Source organism: Antechinus flavipes, chromosome 1 (assembly GCF_016432865.1).
Source record: "Antechinus flavipes isolate AdamAnt ecotype Samford, QLD, Australia chromosome 1, AdamAnt_v2, whole genome shotgun sequence".
NCBI classification, from domain to species: Eukaryota; Metazoa; Chordata; class Mammalia; order Dasyuromorphia; family Dasyuridae; genus Antechinus; species Antechinus flavipes.
In genome coordinates this window covers 262,460,317-262,479,391 of record NC_067398.1, presented here as the reverse complement: position 1 = coordinate 262,479,391, position 19,075 = coordinate 262,460,317, and the positions used below count along the sequence as shown (strand labels likewise).

At 36.6% G+C, this 19,075-nt stretch overlaps 1 protein-coding gene across 4 annotated transcripts in view; it reads left to right on the top strand.

The window, feature by feature from the left end:
• The window catches only part of EEF2K (eukaryotic elongation factor 2 kinase), a 77,566-nt gene that overhangs the window by 38,935 nt on the left and 19,556 nt on the right, over positions 1-19,075 (top strand). For 3 of the 4 annotated variants that reach the window (XM_052001176.1, XM_052001169.1, XM_052001162.1), the window contains 11 exons: positions 2,673-2,733; positions 5,189-5,226; positions 6,365-6,536; positions 7,569-7,718; positions 8,713-8,845; positions 9,521-9,648; positions 10,385-10,583; positions 12,540-12,607; positions 15,172-15,249; positions 17,351-17,416; positions 18,752-18,886. In XM_052001176.1, the coding sequence (XP_051857136.1) occupies positions 2,673-2,733; positions 5,189-5,226; positions 6,365-6,536; positions 7,569-7,718; positions 8,713-8,845; positions 9,521-9,648; positions 10,385-10,583; positions 12,540-12,607; positions 15,172-15,249; positions 17,351-17,416; positions 18,752-18,886 (1,228 nt within the window). The remainder of the gene's footprint in view (positions 1-2,672; positions 2,734-5,188; positions 5,227-6,364; positions 6,537-7,568; positions 7,719-8,712; positions 8,846-9,520; positions 9,649-10,384; positions 10,584-12,539; positions 12,608-15,171; positions 15,250-17,350; positions 17,417-18,751; positions 18,887-19,075) is intronic. The other variant, XM_052001185.1, reaches the window with a different exon arrangement.

The following is a 19,075-nucleotide window of genomic DNA, read 5'->3' as shown; positions in this document are numbered from 1 at the left end:
TAATATATAACAAATTTAATATAACATTCATTTATTTATTATTTAATTTTGTATTATTAACACTTTCTTAAGTTTAGAGATTCAGCTTACTAAACCAAGCCCTGAGCTGTAGGTTTACCAATTTTTGAGGTAGAAAGGCTCACACTAAAAATTTCATAGCCAGGCTCTCATCTATTTGAGCTGACTCCAGCCCACACTAGATTAGCTCCCTTTCTTCAGGGAGATAGATAGCCTGGTTTTGTGAAAGAAGTGAGTGAGTGTTTGGAAGGAGAGGACCTGAATTCAAAAAATCTCAGCATTGAATCAGTCAGAAAAAAACTCCCAAATCCAACCTGTACCCAACTGAGAATTCCTTCTGGTAGTATCCCCAACAAGAAGCCATCCAGCCTTTGCTTGGAGACATCTGATAACATCGACCTCTCACGGCAGCCAATCTTCTGGGGGGAAAGATATCTTTGTTTTGCTGTTTAATTGTTTAATCAATTGTTTGATTAATTGTTTGGAAATTTTTCTTTATATCAAGCCTAAATTCACCTTTCTTTAGCCTCTACCAGTTATTCCTAATTCTGTCCCCTGGAACAAAGCAGAACAAGTCTAATCCTTTTGATACTTGAACCAACAAGTAATAAATTAGTATTTATTAAGCAGTTCCTTATCTGTAAAATGAGCTGGAGAAGAATTGGCAAACCACTTCAGTATCTCTGCCAAGAAAACCCCAAATGGGGTCACTGACTGAAATTACAACAAAGTGTGCAGACACCATACAAGTACAAAAAACAAAACAATCCCAAAAGAAGCTTATTGTAGTAATGGAAAGATAACACATAAGTATATAAATTATGTAGCATAAATTTAAAATGATTTTGTGTCTTTATCTTCTTTCCTCCACTTAATTATCTTGTGATCTGACCTCAAATTGAGCTCATCCTGGTCTTCTGTTTCTTCTTTCCATCTTATCAATGTCCTTAGAATGTGGAGCCGAGAGCAAGTCTTCCAGGTTCAGGTGGGGTATCTCCTGGATTCAGAATATGGCAGGACTATGTGCGCTTTCTCATGCTTGCTCTGGCCACTTTGCTGTTATTTTTTCTGACTACTGTATTTACTTGTGGGCCAAATTGACCTCACAGCCCATTAAAACATCCAGATTTTTTTTTAGGTAAGCTATTTTGTTGATACACCTCACAATCATATAATTACAAAAATGATCCAAATATAGCACTTTATAACCATTAAAGACTTCATTTATAATTATTAAGCTTCATTTATGTTTAGAACCGCCTGACATTTAGCCTTTTGAGCCTCTTGATTTTAGTTGATGATGTCATCCAGTATCCATCTGTAAAGTGATAAGCTTACCACAGGTATCTTCTTCCCATTCAAGAAATCAAATTAAAATGGTCAACAGTACAATGCTAAGGATAGCCCCATTAGAGAATAGAACCATTAGGACATTCCCTCTGAGCTGACATTGTCTCATGAATAACCACTCTTTGGGGGTCTCCAGTTATTCAAATGAGTCCCAGATATTCTCTTTATTGATATGTGACCCCATCTTGGGCAATTCATCTCTCCCACTTGAGCAATAAAGCCTGCATTTATGAATTTTTTTCCTTCTTACTAAATAAAAGATAATATTTGAAAAGTGCTTTGAAATTCTTATAATCATTTCAGGATGTAGATAGTGAAAATCAGATAGTGTGAACTAGTTCCTAGCTTAAAACATATCATTGCTTATACACATACATAAACATTACTTAGTCATTTTACTTTATCTTACTTGAGACATATATACTGTTATGAGGTATATATATATATATGTATATGTAAAATATATAGATCTCATTTCTACCATTCCCCAGATAAAGACACTGAGGTTCATAGAAGACTAGGAGTGGGATCTAATTCTCACTTTGCTGAGGCAGCTGTGAGGTACCACAGTGTTGGACCTGGAGTGAGGAAGGCCCGAGTTCATTTTGGCCGCAGATATTAGCTATGACTGGTCACTTAACTCAGGTGAATTAGAGATAATAATAGCACATCCCTCACAAGGTTATTGGGAGGATCAAATGAGATAAGATTTGTAAAGCATTTTGCAAACCTTAATATAGAAATATAGAATATATATATAACTTTAATATAGAAATAATTATATATAAATGTTAGCTATTATTATTGGTGAACCCGTATTTGCGGATTTTTACTCTAGATCATGTTCATCTCTCAAGAACATGCTGCAGATCAGGCACAAAAATAGATTTTCTGTTTTGATTAAAATTTTTGTAGAGTCTAATATATTTTTGGACATGACTAGTGGGAGAATTTGTTTTGCTTTGACTAAGCACTTGTTACAAGTACTTTGTTTTCTTTCTGTCGTGGGGTGGTGGGTTGGGGGGTAAGTAGGAAGAAGAAAAAATAGATTTTTTCTAATTGAAAAAAATTTATATAGCTATACATACACATATATGTATACATACATACATCCACATATAGATGGATACAGTCTTATAATATGTGACAGACTGATTTTCCTGGACTTTTCTGGGTTTAGGCTCATTTGTCTGATTTAGGTGGGGAGGGACAGAGGAAAGGACCTGAGTTGGAGGATGATGCACCTCCAACTCTTTTAGCTCTTTTAGCAATAGTCATTCTGGGTATGGATTCTGTGTTCACAGGTACAATGCAGTCACTGGGGAATGGGTTGAAGATGAAGTTTTAATCAAAATGGCATCACAGGTAAGAGCTGTCAAGAGTTTATTTCTTTATGTGTAAAAGAATTACATGTGTTTAACCTATATCAGATTGCTTGTTGTCTTGGGGAGGGAGAAAAATTTGGAACACAAAGTTGCAAAGATGAATGCTGAAAACTATTTTTGCATGTACTTGAAAAAATAAAAAAGACTATTGAGGAAAAAACAGTTATTTCTTTGGCACCTATGGGAGCAGAACTGGTCCTGGGTATTCATTAGCCTTCCCTCTCCTCTGTTCAATTTTTCACCCCATTTTCCATCTCTCACTATCTTTCTCTTCCCTCTAAACTTCCCCCAAGATTTCATCTTACTTTACACCTTCTCTTTGGAAGAAATGGTCAGATATTCATCATTTTCCTAGAACTTTCAACTGGATTTTTTTTTTTTTTTGGTGTATCATCTTTGCTTTTATTCAATCTGGTCTAAAAATATTAAAAAGCTAAGGGCATTTTCTAAATGCTTTGCTAAAATCTAGGTCAACTGTATATAAACATTCCCCAGACCAACAAGTCTGATACTTTGATGGGAAAAGTAAGTAAGGTTAACTAATAAGTCTTACATATTTTTTATGAAATTATGCTGTTTTCACCATTTCCTTTTTTTACAAGTTCACTGATCATTCCTTTCATAATATGTCTTAAAAGTTTTCTGACAATCAAGTCAAAATGACTGACTTATAATGTGCAAATTGTACATTGCCTTTTTTTTTTAAACAGGATATTTGCCTATCCTGTAGTATTTCTCCAGTTAGTTATCTGTGACTAGATCATTCGGTAATGGTGGCAATGGATAGTTTTTTCAATACTAGAGAATGTTCAGGTTGAATCTTTTGACTTGAATTTATCTGGGGTGTCTATATGTTCTTAGTATCTCCTTGATTAATTTGGGTATTAATTTCCTATTAGCCATTTCTGTTATGACCTTTCTATTTTATACATGCTTCACCTTGGTATAGAAAACATGCAAAATTTTAATTGATTATCTGTCTTTTATTTTATTATTATTATCCTAGCTATACTGATATAATACCTTCTCTGATTGACTTTTTTCTTCCATAAAAATATTTAAAAATTGGTCTTGTTAAATCTGAGCTTTAGCACTCCTTATACAGGATCATCCCATACCTTTGTATTCATCCTCAGTTATGTGCCCTTTTTTTTTTCTTCTGTATATAATAATATTCAGATTGCCTGGGTCCAGGGAAGATCCATGGGTCATGTTTTCCTCTTCAATAAGGGGCCTTCTCAAGCCTGGACCCATATATGTATATTGGATTAATTTTGGAGAAGCCTGACCTCAAAAAAAAAAAAAAAATCTGAAACTCTCTTTCTCTCTTTCTTGGAGTCCTAGGATTTGACTCACATTGAGGGTGTCTCCAAATATATGACATAGAAAAGTACTCATTGTACATTGTAAATTTGGCATGGAACAGTTATTTATTGGATAGTCTTTTTATGTATTTTCTTATTTAAAACTTAAATACAAAATAGAAAAAAAATTGTCATGTGCACAGCAGAACATAATAGAGGATTCAAAATGTGTAACAATTTCCATTTCAAAAAAGCATACATAAAAATGTAAACATATTGTATTCAGAACTGTCCTTTTTTTCATTTTTCTTTGCTTCATTATAGGTTTTCTAACTTTATTCTTTTGTTCCCCTTTCTTCCCTCTGTTCCCCGAGGTAGACTACAATTAAGCAAAGATATATTTGTGGGTGTGTGTGTGTGGGTGTGTGTGTGTGTACACACGTACTTATAGATATATACACACATATAGACATGGATATCTGTAATCATATGAACACTAACACATTTGTATACATCATTGTAAGGCTATATTATGCTTATTTGTTCTCTGTTTCTCTGAAAATGAATAACGTTGTCCTTCTTAGGTCCAGGTCTTTCCATATTTTTCTAAATTTACCAACTCAGCATTTCCTAAGCCACAGCAGTATTCCAACCTTATACTATCTAGTTGTTTTGAATAGGCTAAAACAGTGTTAATTGACATATAATGTAGATTTGGATTAGAATCTTTTTAAACTTTGACTTTGAGATCAATAATTACTATCTCTCCTTTTTTTTCTAACAAATTCTATTCCTGATTATTATTGTGTTTGTATATATCTCTTGTTTCTTATCCTTGCTAACTCTTCTACTTTATTTCTACTCCAGCTTACCTTACTATTACTTAACCTCCCCCACAAGGATTCCCTCCCTTATTTTCTCACCCCATCCTTTCCTCCCTCTTTATCCCATTCCCATTAATCTGGATGGTCTTTAGCCCTTGAAGGAGACAGAATTGACTCAAATAGGGCAGGATTGTGCAATCTGACAGGTCTTAGACATGCGACAGTGCTTGGGGGAGTCTCTTTGATGGGGGGTGGGCACAGATCTATGCACACAATTAATGATGACCCCTCTCTGTTTTGTCTGCAGCCCTTTGGACGTGGAGCAATGAGGGAGTGTTTCAGAACGTAAGTAGTACAAACCAGATGCTCTGCCATCAGACCAAAGTTTGTCCCTCCTTTCACTTCACCCTAAAGGGCCTTGCTGTGTACTGGTATCCCAGATTTCTTTCCAGTTGATGAAGACATAAGGGCAGAAGGTCAAGCTAGCCAGACTTCTTTCAGATTGGAATTCCTTAGTAGAACTTAATCTGGTTAGGAATGAGGATGGGGGGGGGGGGGGGGGGGAAGGGAGCAGAGCTTGGAGATAAAACTCTGATCTTAGACTTTGTCACTTTTGGGCATGAGGTTTGTTATTTTCTTCAGAATGCTTTATAACTCATTCCTGTCCTGTCGTAATAATTTTCTTTTACTTTATTCCCCTGTATAAATTCTACAATCCATCTGCATTGGTCCATTTGTACTCCTCAAATACAGTACTTTGTCCTTTGCCTTTGTATTCCATGTTCCCCTTGAGTAGAATGGCCTATCCCCTCATCTTTTTCTTGACTAAAATCCCATTTTCTGTAAGAATCCTCACCCCACCCCCTTTCCCAAGTCACTTTGAAATTTCTTTCCATCTATTCTGCATATATCAAGTATACATTAAGTTATTTACATGTTATTTCCTCCATTAGAATGTAAACTCTTGGAGAACAGGAACAATGTTTATTACCTTTCTTATCTCTTCCACTGAAATGTTTATTGCCTTTCTTATCTCTCCCTTAAAATGTAAGCTCTTTTATTGCTTTTGTATTTATTGGCAGAATTTAGCTCACTGTTCAGTCTACAATTAAACCACAATGTTTAATAGATGCTTAGTTAACTGAGTGACCCCTAAAAGTCTGGGAGATCTTAGTTCCTGAGGACAGGGGGATGAACCTTAGATAGAATTTGCCAGCCTCACAGATAGCTCCATAGGAAGAATGGAAGTGGGATTATCTAATCAGTTGCCTGTGAAAGGGGAACTGAGCAAAAGGGAGGTCTTCAACTGGGAACTTCATTCTGAGGAAGGAAACGCTACCCCTCTCCTTTTGCTCCTAGTAGCTAGCTTGCTGGCTGCTGAGGTTGCCAGTGACAAGGACTAGGAAATGGTTCCTTAGAAAGCCATGGATTTAGCTAAGCCCTGGGGCTCCTGGACACTTCCTTGTCTGTTATTCTCCCTCAGGAAAAAGCTGTCTAATTTCCTGCACACTCAACACTGGAAAGGTGCTTCTAACTACGTGGCAAAGAGATACATTGAGCCCGTGAACAGAGACGTATACTTTGAGGATGTTCGCCTGCAAATGGAGGCCAAACTCTGGGGCGAGGAATATAACCGGCACAAACCCCCCAAGCAGGTGTGCTAGCTCCCCCCAAGGCACTGCCTCCAATTCTGGACTAGTGAATAGACTGAAGAATGGGAGGAAATGGGGTGGGGAAATGGTAAAGAACAAGAGTAATAGAAGGTAAGGCAGAAGGAAGCAAGCAGGTATTCATAAAGCACCTATTATGTGACTTGTAATACAAAGCACTCTACATGAAATATCTGACCCTTACAACTGTTATGGGAGGTAGATGCTATTACTATTCTCATCTTATAGTTGAGGAAACTGAGACAGGTAAAGTGACTTGGCTAGGTTCACATATTTAACAAGGATCTGAGGCTGAATTTGAATTCAGGGCTTGTGGAGTCACAGGCTCCATCCATTTTGTCATCTAGCTGGACATGGAACCATACACTGAGGTTTAAGCCAATTACTAAGCAGCTGATCTAGAGCAATGTCAGTTTACCTCTCTTTGTGCCTCACTTTCCTTCTCTGGAGAAATAAAGGGAAGGAAGGACTAGATGGCCTCTGAAGTCCCTTTCAGCTCTAGACCCATGATCCTTGGTATACTACAATAGAATGCTGGACCTAAAGTCAAGGAGACCCAAGTTCCAATTTAATCTAGCTCTGTGACCAGTCATTTAATTTCTGCCTCTTAATGCTAACTGTTATTAGTATTTTCACATTTTGTGATTATGAATGACTTGTTTTAAAAGAAGTAGGAATAGGTTATAATAAAAACTTTTTTATTTTCAAAATGCATGCAAAGATAGTTTTCAACATTCACCCTTGCAAACCTTGTGTTCAAATTTTTCTCCTTCCTTCCCCTAGACAGCCAATAATCCAGTATAGATTAAACTGTGTAATTATTCTAAGCATATTTCCACATAGTAGAAATAAATTGAATTTAATATTTACTTGTTTATGGAGAGAGGGAGGCCCCAGAGATGCTGAGCTCATATTTCATATGAGTGGTGAAGCCAAAACTTGAGAACACAGACCTAGCTCTGACAGATGGTTAGAGGGAAAAATGCTGATTTGCCTCCTTTCTCCACCCTCTGCCAGGTGGATATTATGCAGATGTGCATCATTGAGTTGAAGGATCGAGCAGACAAACCCCTTTTTCACCTGGAACACTATATTGAGGGCAAATACATCAAATATAATTCCAATTCGGGATTTGTCCGGGATGACAACATTCGCCTAACCCCACAGGTGAGACCAAAACACGTGGTTTGCCCTCCAGGCTCTGGAGGTTCCCTTTCGATATTGTTTCTCCAAGTTGACATTTGGCCAGGATGTTGTCAGATTTTTGTTTTAAGTGGAGAGGATACTGAGGATGGTGTTTTATTTTAAATCTAGTTATTAAACCTGAGCTTTCTTACTCACATAATCCATGTTTATTTGCTCTAATGAAACTAAACTAGTCTGATACTAACTCATTTTTCCAGGTGAATGAATAGAATCCTCTCAGGGCACTCATATGAGATTTCACATCTAATCATTTTTAATGTAGTGCCTTTGTTCTTCATTTATGTTCTTTGACAAGCCATCGCGTTCTTCCAAAGAAGCCCATTAAAGTTGATGAACCCAAACCCCTGAAATTTAAGGAGAGACCTTTATAGATCAGACACATCAGCAACCCTTATTACATTAAATTGGGCTATTTTAAATGAGCCATTTTGCCAAGAGCAGAGCCAGAGGAAATATGAGAAATGTGCCCCAGACAGTTTTTATTTTTAGGTGTCTTTTTTTCCCCTATGCTGTGAGAGAGTGGGGAAAGAGTGAGAATCAAAGCTACGAAGTGGGGTAAAGAGGGGAACAGGGAGGGGAAGGGCAGAACCAGCCAGCACCTCTGCTTTCTCAGGGATACAGGAAGCCTCCCAACTTCCCCCTCGATCCCTGTCTTCTCCTCCATAGCATTAGCATACGAAGAACAATAGCCAGAATTCTGGCATACAGCTCCCCTGCCAAGCTCTGTACTCTGGGATTTTTGGTGTGTGTGTATGTATGTGGATGAATTATTTTAGATTTTTTTAAATGTTTGTTTACAGATAGTTAGATATATATATATGTGTGTGCATATATATATATCTAACTATATATACATACATATATATATATATATATATTCTATAGAGAGAGAGACGTGCCCCAGAGCCAAACTGCTCCTTACCTTTTGGGTTGAATTCTTGTCCCACTCCCCCAGGCCTTCAGCCACTTTACCTTTGAACGTTCTGGCCATCAGCTGATTGTGGTGGACATTCAGGGAGTGGGGGATCTCTACACTGACCCACAGATCCATACAGAGACGGGCTCAGATTTTGGAGATGGCAATTTAGGTAAGTCAGGGTTAATTTCCACCAAACTTGAAGACTGTCCCCTACATTTGTTGCAAGAATCATAGAATATGAGATTGGGAATTTTTATTTCAATTCTTTCATTTTATAGACAATAAAACTAAGGCCAGCAGGTAAACATGATGCATAGTTCATTCTATTTAAAGCCAGGCCAGACCTCACTTCAGACTCTTCTTCTTCCATTACATCCTTATTTATAATAATAATTAAATTTTACATATTGAGTCATTAGGTCATTTTTATATAAAATTATTTTTATATAAAATAAATTTTATATATTATCATTGAGTCATTAGGTAGATGGGACTACATGGCTGAACACGAGAACTAGACAGTCTGTGTCTTAGAATCACAAGGAGCCAGAGTGAGACCACAGGACACTAAATTGTCCTGGCCTTCAAAGGAGCAAAGATTTTTCACTTCCTGAGAGAGAGAGGAAGTGTCCAGGCCAAATTGGTTAGAGAAAGCTGATGTATATCAGAAGAGTTCACCCTCTGCCCCAGGACTCACTCCAAGTTGGATCTTTTATGTCCCCATGGGTTGTTGAAAAGAGGGAGAAGGATTGACCTGGATGTGGTGTGGGAGGTAAGGAATGGTCAGGCAGTTGTCTCAGATTTTTCTCTGTGGTAATTATGACTGTGGGCTTTCTGCTCATAGGTGTAAGGGGTATGGCCTTGTTCTTCCACTCTCACGCCTGCAACCGGATTTGCAAGAGCATGGGTCTTACTCCCTTTGACCTCTCACCAAAGGAGAAGGATGCTGTTAATCAGAATACCAAATTGTTGGTAGGTGCCTTCTGTTCCACGATTTGGGACATTGTCAGATTGCCAAGCCTGTGTCACAAACCTGAGACCTCTCTGGGTGCTATTACAGACTGACATTCTCTATAGTTGACCAGTTTTTAGCTGGAGGTCTTATGAAGTCAGAATGATAGGTATTGATCATGGAAGAGAGAGTATGTCTGGGATGTGTTCATGTTGTATGTTTGTAGTAGGCATACAGTGATTAACTGGAGAAGTTCATCTGATCTAAAGTCTCTCTTTGTGTTATTTATAAATATTATATAAAATTGGATCACTTGCCATCTAGGGGAGGGGTTGGGGGAAGAGGGAAAAATTTAGAACACAAGATTTTGCAAGGGTCAATGTTGAAAAATTATCCATGCATATGTTTTGAAAATAAAAAGCTTTAATAACAGTAAATAAATAAATATTAGAATAGACTAGGTAAGGTTAGAGAATTTTGGCTTAACATTCTGTTAGGGATAATAAAGATGATCTACCTCTTTTTCTGAATAAGAGGTTGAAAAGTATTTGCTATGAAACTCCAAGGAACACAAATTTATTTGGAGTTGTTTCTAGAAGCAGGAATAAATTGATTTTAGATTTGTCATTTATATCCAGTAACAGGTAACAAAGGGAGATGTCAACTGATAGGGAGTTTAGTGGTATGAGGAAAGACCTTGAGGGTATTTCCAATTTTGTATGTGATGTTTATTTTCTTCTTGACATTCTTGACAAGCAATCAGCCCAGACTCGTGTGCGGGGCACAGAGGAAAAGTGTGGCAGTCCAAGGGTGAGGACCTTCTCAGGGAGCCGTCCACCACTGCTTTCCCGCCTTTCAGAGAACTCTGGAGATGAAAATATGAGTGACATGACATTTGATTCCCTCCCTTCCTCTCCTTCATTTACACCTCACAGCCAGAGAATAGACCATCTCCGTAAGTCTCACTTCTGACTATGCCTGTGTTTTGGGGGTTTCTAGGCAGTGAAGATGGTTTGGATATGAAGGGCCCAAGACTATTCTAAATGAATCATGAAGATTTGTTTAATTATTATGTGATCAAATATTTTTAAACTTCTATGAATAAGAATAAGGCTACATTATATATGTATAATGATAATGTGATAGGATATGAACAATAATAGCTGGTAACTATAGTGTTTTAAGATTTGCAAAAAAAAAATTTATATTCAAGATCCCAAAAATGTAAGCTAGAATAGTTTAAAACCACAATAAGAATTTTGGAATACCCTGAACAGTATCTCATTTGATCTTGCAAAAACCTTGGTGCTGCTATAATTCCCATATTACATATAGGGAAGCTGAAGTTAAAAAATGTGATGACTGTGTATTTAAAATCAGCCAGAGTCAGGAATTCAGGTTAAGGGAAGAATCTTCAATCTTTATTCTTTTTGAGGTGAAGGGGGATTGCGATAGCAATATGGGCAGCTGCAACAGGAAGCCAGCCAGCAGAGGTGAAGGGGGATTGCAGGTGAAGGGGGGTTGTGATAGCAATGCGAGTAGCTGTGACAAGAAGCCAGCCAGCAGTCTCTCTTTCCGCTTCCCTTTTCCACTCCCTTGCCTCCACCCAACAAAATTGTCATTTCCTATACAACACATCAGGACTTGGACAAAGAGTGGGCGGGGGCCATTCTTTCTCCAAGTATATATATTAATAGAGTATGGTCCAATTACTATTTAGCCTCATGTGCTTGGGACCTTAGTGCATCAACTCCAGCCTCAGCCCATTATAAAAAGAAAATTAAATGATTCTGTGATCTTCTAAAATCTAATTTGAATTCCCCATGTTGGAATGTTAAGCCAATTTTATTTTTGTATTTTCAAGATAAGATTCAGATATTGGCTAGTCATTATAGGCTATGAAACATTCTTTAACTGTTAAGTCCCATTTATTTATCCTTTTTGCAGACATTAAGTTTTCTGTTCTTATATTTTCTTTTTTATACTTCTTTAGTGTTAGGGGGAGAAAATAAGAACTGTGATTTCATTGGAGTAAGAACTGGTGTGAAAATTAGTGGAATCACTAAGGAAGATTGCCATCTCCTCTGTAACATTGAGAGAATAAATGATTTGTCCATGACTCCACAGCTCACTGATATCAGAGGCAGCACTGGAATCCGGGTCTCTCTGACTTTAAAGCCAACCCTTTCTCTACTACACCAAACTCCCTTTCAATTTCAATCTTAATCTGTTAAGAATCATCATGGTTTAAAAATTCTTTGGAATCCAAAGTAATCCCAATAGACTTTAGATAGAAAATGCCATTTGCATCCAGAAAAAGAATTATGGAAACTGAATGTAAATCTATACATGTTATGTTCACTTCTTTTTTCTGTTTTGTTTTTTTAATCTTTCCCATGGTTTTTCCCTTTTGTTTCGATTTTTCTCTCCCAATATGATTCATAAAGTAATATATATTAAAAATAAATAAATAAGTTATAATTATTTTTTTAAAAAAGAAATTCAAAGTCAAATAAATAAATAAATTTACTAGGCATAGTAAATAAATGAATGAATAAAGACAAATAAATACAAATTCTTTAGGAGAAAAATACCTCGTTAGCATTTTGTACTTTTGTCTTAGTCCCTCACACCTGACTTCATTCTGGTTTACCATCACCACTTCCATTATATATGTGATTTCTGTAGGAAGCTTAACTCCAGTTATTTGTCATTGGAAAGACCCCTGGGCTTTTTCTATATAACTTGCAGATGAAATCCTTCTAAATTTTCTCCCTTTATAATTCCCATGAGAGCAACAGAAAATCTCTTCTTTGTTTGTATATCTATCACTTAGCATAGTGTTTTGCCCATAGAAAACACATAATAAATGCTTTTTCATGCATTCATTCATTCATTCTTCCCTTTTTAGACTGGCCACAATTCAGTGAGGTTGATAACCTGGGACACAAAGATCATGAACACCTGGATAACCGTCGAGTGAGTATGACCACTTAGCAAACAATTAAGTGACTCAAGAATGAGGTTATAACTCTTCAGATGCAAAATTGGTCAACCTCGGTCTCCAAACTGAGCCTGAAAAGTCAGCTTTTAATATAAAGCAGTGAACATCCATTTTCCATTAATATATATGTATATTTGACTTTCTATGTCTGTGTGTGATGGAGGGGGACAGGGATCATAAATGACAGAAAGGAAGATGGCTCACCTCAAATTCTTGCAGAAATGGTGAAGGAAAGATTTTTATTGTTCTTCTTTTTTCCTGTAAGGCAGATTTATTTTATTCTGTATATATCCAGGAAGGGAGAATTAAGCCATTAGAAAAGGACTACATATCTGAATTGGTAATATGCTTCAAATTAACAGTAGTTTTTTTTTTAACATATAAGATTCATACATGGTTATTCAGTTATTGTTCAATAATTTTCTCTTTTTTAAAATTTGTTTGATAATTTTCTTTTTTCAAATTTAAAATAGCTTTTTATTTTTTGAAATACATGCAAAGGGTAGTTTTCAACATTCACCGTTGCAAAACTTTATGTTCCAAATTTTTCTCCCTCCTTCCCAAACTCCTACTTCCCTTAGACAGCAGGTAATCCATTATGGGTTAAACATGTACAATCCTTCTATATATATTTTCACATTTATCATGCTGCACAGGAAAAATCAAATCAAAAAGGGAAAAAATGAGAAAGAAAACAAATGGCAACTAAAAGAGTAAAAATACCATGCTGTGATTCCACACTCTGTCCCCATAGTCCTCTCTCTGGATGTGGACAATTTTTCCTTTGATAATTTTCAACCTCTATGCCTAGTGCTATAGTGCAAGACTGTCCAGTAACAATTGGAGTACATGGAGTTATCAAGCATACTTACATACATAGTCCATAATACACACAGACCCCTACAAAACATACAGCTATAAGATAGAAGTAATTAAGTTTTCTTTTCAGATCTATATTCTTTCTTTCCCACCTCCTATCTTCCCATCCTTCCCCAATTGAGAAAGCAAAAATAAATACATGAAACCCCATTACAAAATATAGTCAAGCTATATCAATAACCAAACTAACAGAAATCATATGATTATATCAATGGATGCAGAAAAAGTATTTGACTAAATACATCTATTTCTATGAAAAACAATAGAGAGCCTAGGAATAAGTGGAATTTCCCTTAAAATGCTAAGTAGCATCTATCTAAAACCATCAGCAGGCATCATATGTAATGGGGATAAATTATATATAACTATATAAACAATTAATTAATTAAACTAGAAGCATTCTCAGTAAGATCAGGGGTAAAACAGGGTTCCCCACTATCACCATTACTAATTCAATATTATATTAGAAATGTTAGCTTTAGCAATAAGAGAAGAAAAAGAAATTGAAAGAATTAGGGTAGATAATGAGAAAACAGAATTATCACTCTTTGCAGATTTTATGATAATATCATCATAAATATTTATGATAGGATTCTTAGAGAATCCTAGAGAATCAACTAAAAAACTACAGCTTTAGCAAATTTGCAGAATATAAAATAAATCCACATAAATCATCAGTATTTCTGTCATGAAGGGGAGGAGGATGGGGAAACAGGAGGGGAAAAAATTTGGAACACAAGGTTTTGCAAAGGTGAATGTTGAAAACTATTTCTTTATATATTTTGAATGTAAAAAGCTTTTATTAAAACAATTTTTAAAAACATTCCTTACAAATAGAAAGAGAAGGTTTTCATACTATGTAGGGGCTATACCTAGTTTCTTTAAGGTAAATAATCATAATCTCTTACCTCTGTAAAACTGACCGATTACATGATTTTTTTTTTGTCCTAAATTTATAAAAATGAATTGCATCATCAGTTCAGGATCTTCTGGATAGAGGCAGAACCATTTGTTTGTTATATTTTATTATTTATTATCAAGTTGCGTGTCCCTATTCATAAATGGTAACTTAGGCAGAAGAAAAAAAAATGAAGCAAAACAAATTCCCACATTGACCATATTAAAAATAGATATGTCTTAATGTGTATTCTAAGTCTGTCACTTCTATCTTAGTAAGTAGGTAATATGTTTCATCATGAGTCCTCTGGATTTGTGGTTGGTCATTGTGTTAATCAGAATTCTTAGATCTTTCAAAATTCATTGTCTTTACAATGTTGCTTTTATGATATAAATTATTCTGATTCCTTTTTACTTCACTCTATATCAGTTCATATAAGTCTTCCCAGATTTCTCTGACACATAGTATAAAGTTGAAAATGGTGAACACATTGCCAGGGTTTCCATATTTTTTTCCCCTCAACTCTTTCTGTATCATGTGATTTGGATAAAGGTAAGAGAGTCTTTTGTATCCTTTCTACTTGCCTTGCTTTCTTGATCTATAAAATGGGCAAAAATACTCTTATTGGGTAAAGGCGTTACAAAATTCCTTGAATAATCCAAGAGGAGACATATAATGCTAAGCCTACTCAAAGCTCTTGGGTACTTCCTGGATTTTCATGCTGAGATTCCCACAAGCATTAGTGCTACCCTGTTTCCACAGGATTCTGAGAATGGTGGGGACAGTGGATATCCAAGTGAAAAGAGAAATGAACTGGAAGACATAGATGCTCGAGACAGGGTAAGGAAGCTTATTGGGGGAGGGAGGGAGGTGAAATTATAAATCCCCTGTTGCTCTATGGATTGATATTTCTTTCCTATTCTATGGATAGACAGGAATAGGTAACTGCTCTCAAAAGTTTCTCCATTTCCTAAAAGATTGGGTAACTCTATTGATGTTCCTTTCTTAACCTAAAAATCTTCCCTCCTTTGGAAGAAACAACATGAAGAGATGGAGGGTATTCCCCCCTTTTTAAAGATGGAATTGTCCTTTTAAAGATGGGATGTCTCCTTCATCATTAGTTAGAGCCTCCCTGGACAAGTACTCCTCTCACCAAGCACTAAACCCCTTCTCTCTTAGTTATATTTTCTATTAAGCTCTTTTTGGGTAGAGACTAGGACAGGCACCATTTATTTGAGAGTTAGTTCTCTGGCCCATTCCCCTCTGAAATCTGTTGCTGACCCAAGTTAAGATACCTGGGAGTTTATGATTTGTGTTTGAAGCATAAGGTCTTAAAAGATGGAGAAGCAGCAGGAAAATAACGAGTTTGAGGATCAGGAAAACAAACTGCCATTCCATCAGTACACCACAAGCCAAGCTTTTTAACTTATAAAAACGACTGAGATTCTCTTCTGGCCTTAAGAGTATGAGGTTTGAGTCCCAGGAATGAATAAGAATCTGGGAGAAAAAGTAGGGAGTGTGTGTGTGTCTCAACAGAGTTGCTAATATCTTGCCCCTCTATTTTCTAATATCTTTCATTGCTTTCTTTTTTGTCAGGAAATTAAAAAGAGTGAGATCTTCTGGAGTGGGGGGAGATGTTTTTGTCCCATGAAAAAGTCAAATTTTATGTTGCAACTAGAGAACTATAGAAACCAGAAATCACTTATCTTTAGGCCTTAGTTTCCACTTGTAAAATGAAGAAACTGTATTAATCTTTCTTTTATTTTAACATATTCTGAACTTAAAACACTACCTAAAACTAGCATCTCCAAGTACATTAATATTACTTTTTGTTAATTTTTTCATTTATGAAGTGTTTATTTTTCTTTCTTTCCCATTTCCCCCCACTTTACTAAAAAAAGAAAAAAACAAACTCATAACAAATATAAAATCAAGCAAAACAAATTCTTGCCTTGGCCATGTCCAAAAATATGTCTCATTCTGTATATTTTGTTATTCACCTCTCCATCAAGAGGTAGGTAGCCTTTTTCATTATTCTATAGTCCTTTGGCATTATGGTTGATCATTGCATTGATCAAAGTCCTCAAACCTTTAAAAATTGTTGCTGTGTGTGTGTGTGTGTGCGCGCGCATATGTGTGCGGGCACATGTATACATATGTGTATACTTATGTATACACATAAGTATGTGTACTTATATACCTATGTTTATATATGCACACACACACATATATGCATATGTATATGTGAAATTTGGGGGTTTTGAATCTGGACTAGATAATAAGCTCAGAGGTCTAGAGCTAGAAGAGGGACCTTAGAGGTCTCTATCCCCTTTCTTTTGCAGTTGAGCCTACCCAGAATCAGACAGCAAGGTGCAGTGGAGTCATGGAGTCAAGAAGACTTAGCTTCCTGAGTTCAAATTCATCCTCAGATGCTTAAACATTGGTCAGATCACTTAACCATGTTTGCCTCAGTTTCCTCATCTGTAAAATGAGCTGGAGAAGGAAAAAAGGCAGTCCCCTCCAGATCGAATAGGCAAGCCTAGGTAGGCTCTGCTAGCTTCTCATTACAACTCCAGAGGCATCTTGGTGACTGGGCTTTGTCCAAGAATGGCTGCCATCTTGAAAGCAGTATCATTAGGAGAGTCTGGCTTCCAAGATCTGACTTTGGAATTATGAATATGAGTTAAAACAATAACAGAATATCAGCCCTGGATCAAATAATAAATGTCATTTACCCAGGGATCATTTAGTGAGAACCAGCTAATCTGGTTTCTTTGGGGGATTGGAAAGAACTAAAAGGCATGGCTTTTGACTCCTATAAATAAGCTTCAGTCGTGGATGGTTTATCCATTTCTCAGTCAAGGGAAACATTGAGGGTGGGAGGTAGATAGAAGAGAAGAAATAAAGAGTTTGAATCATCTAAATCTTTGTCTTTATCTAGGCCCATTCAAATGGCAACCGGAAACAGTATGAATCCGATGAAGATAGTCTGGGCAGTTATGGAAGGGTAAATAACATTATTTCTTCATAAGGCATTGCTTTTTGTCCTATGTGTAAAAGTGCTTTGTAAAATGGAAGCTGCTAAATGTCATCTGTGGTTATCCACTGCCTATTCCCTTTCACATAACTGGCATTCTCTGATTTACAGGACCATCTCTCAGTCCATTGGTTTTTTTTCCCCCCATAGGTTCTTTTTTCTTGATGAAAGGATATTGTAACAAGTATTTATTGAGATCATATGCATGCAGAGCAAGGCTCTGTGAAGGATGCAAAAAGTGAAATCTTTGCTGTCTTCAAGGAGCATACAGTCTAGTTGGGGAGATTAGATATATGAAAAGATAACAGTATTAGACAGTAAATACTTAAGAACTATGGAAGCTGAGAGGAGTTAAAGATGGTTTCCCACTTTGGTAGAAAAGGAAGGAGAGATAGATTTTGAGGAATGGGTAGGATCTGAGTGGGTAGTGAGAATAGGAAGGACTTTCCAGATAGGGAAAATATTGTGAACAAAGGCATCTTTGAGAGATAGTAAATAGACCAGTGGAGAGTTTGTGTAGGAGAATAGTGAAAAATAAACTTCCATCTTCCACAAGTTATATTTTTAAATCTGCAGGGACTCATTGGTTTAAGTGGATCCCATCCTGAGATTTTAATTTCCTAAGTTGCTTCCTACTTTTTGCACCTCATCCAACACATACTTAGTGGGCTGGTTCCATTCTAAAACTTGGCCACTCCAGTTTGTTGACTTAAATCATAAACCTCATTTTTCTTTCAAGTATCCATCTTGGTTTTTTTTTAACCAGTAGGCCAACAGTGGCCAAAAAAATGAGATTAATTTCAATTGAACCCATTACCTTGAAGACAGATTTAACAATTTTGGTGTGTTTTATTGCTATTGCCTTTATGGTAGTGGTTTATCTATTATTTTTTAAAAAGGAATACAAGAGGAATTGACTGAAAGTCAACAGTGATTATAGAATTGAGAAAACTTACTTGTTTTTTTTGGAGCTGCTCCCTGATTGGTCTTGTCCCAAGTCTTTTTATATAGTGGCTGCTTTCAGGATTGCCAGGTGTTTTTGTCAGTTGCTAAAATGTTCCATCTTTTTCCATGTTAGCTAAAGTGGCTGTGTTAAAGGTGATTAGGAATGGAGTGGTGTAAGTCTGCAACAGCCCTATAAACCTAAGCGCTTGCCTTTTCCTAATACTAACCCCAGGGTGTTTGTACAGCAGTGTCTTCTGTGCTGAGTTTTCACCAGCGGGATGAAGGTGAAATGCATTAACTCCCTAAGCATCTCTCCTCCTTCAAAGGTAAATGTTGTATTATTACATTCTCTTCTTCCAGGTCAGTGTGGAGAAATGGAATCTCTATAACTCTGCCAGGCTTCACCTCCAGCGGCCATCCTGTGTTGCTGTGGAAATGCAGAGACTTAATGATCTGGACCTTGAAAGGAAAATCGGGAAGTCCATTTTGGGGAAGGTATTGGTGATGTGCATTTGAGAGAAAAGGAAAAAAAGGGGGAAAAGTCTTTTGCATCACACCAAAAGGAATTTGCCCATCCAGCACTTCTCTGATCATAAATAATTTCTCAGACTCACACCGCTCCTTTGCTAATCATTTCCTCTTGCAGGTTGCCTTCCATGTGCTCTCTTGGTAGATATGAGTTAC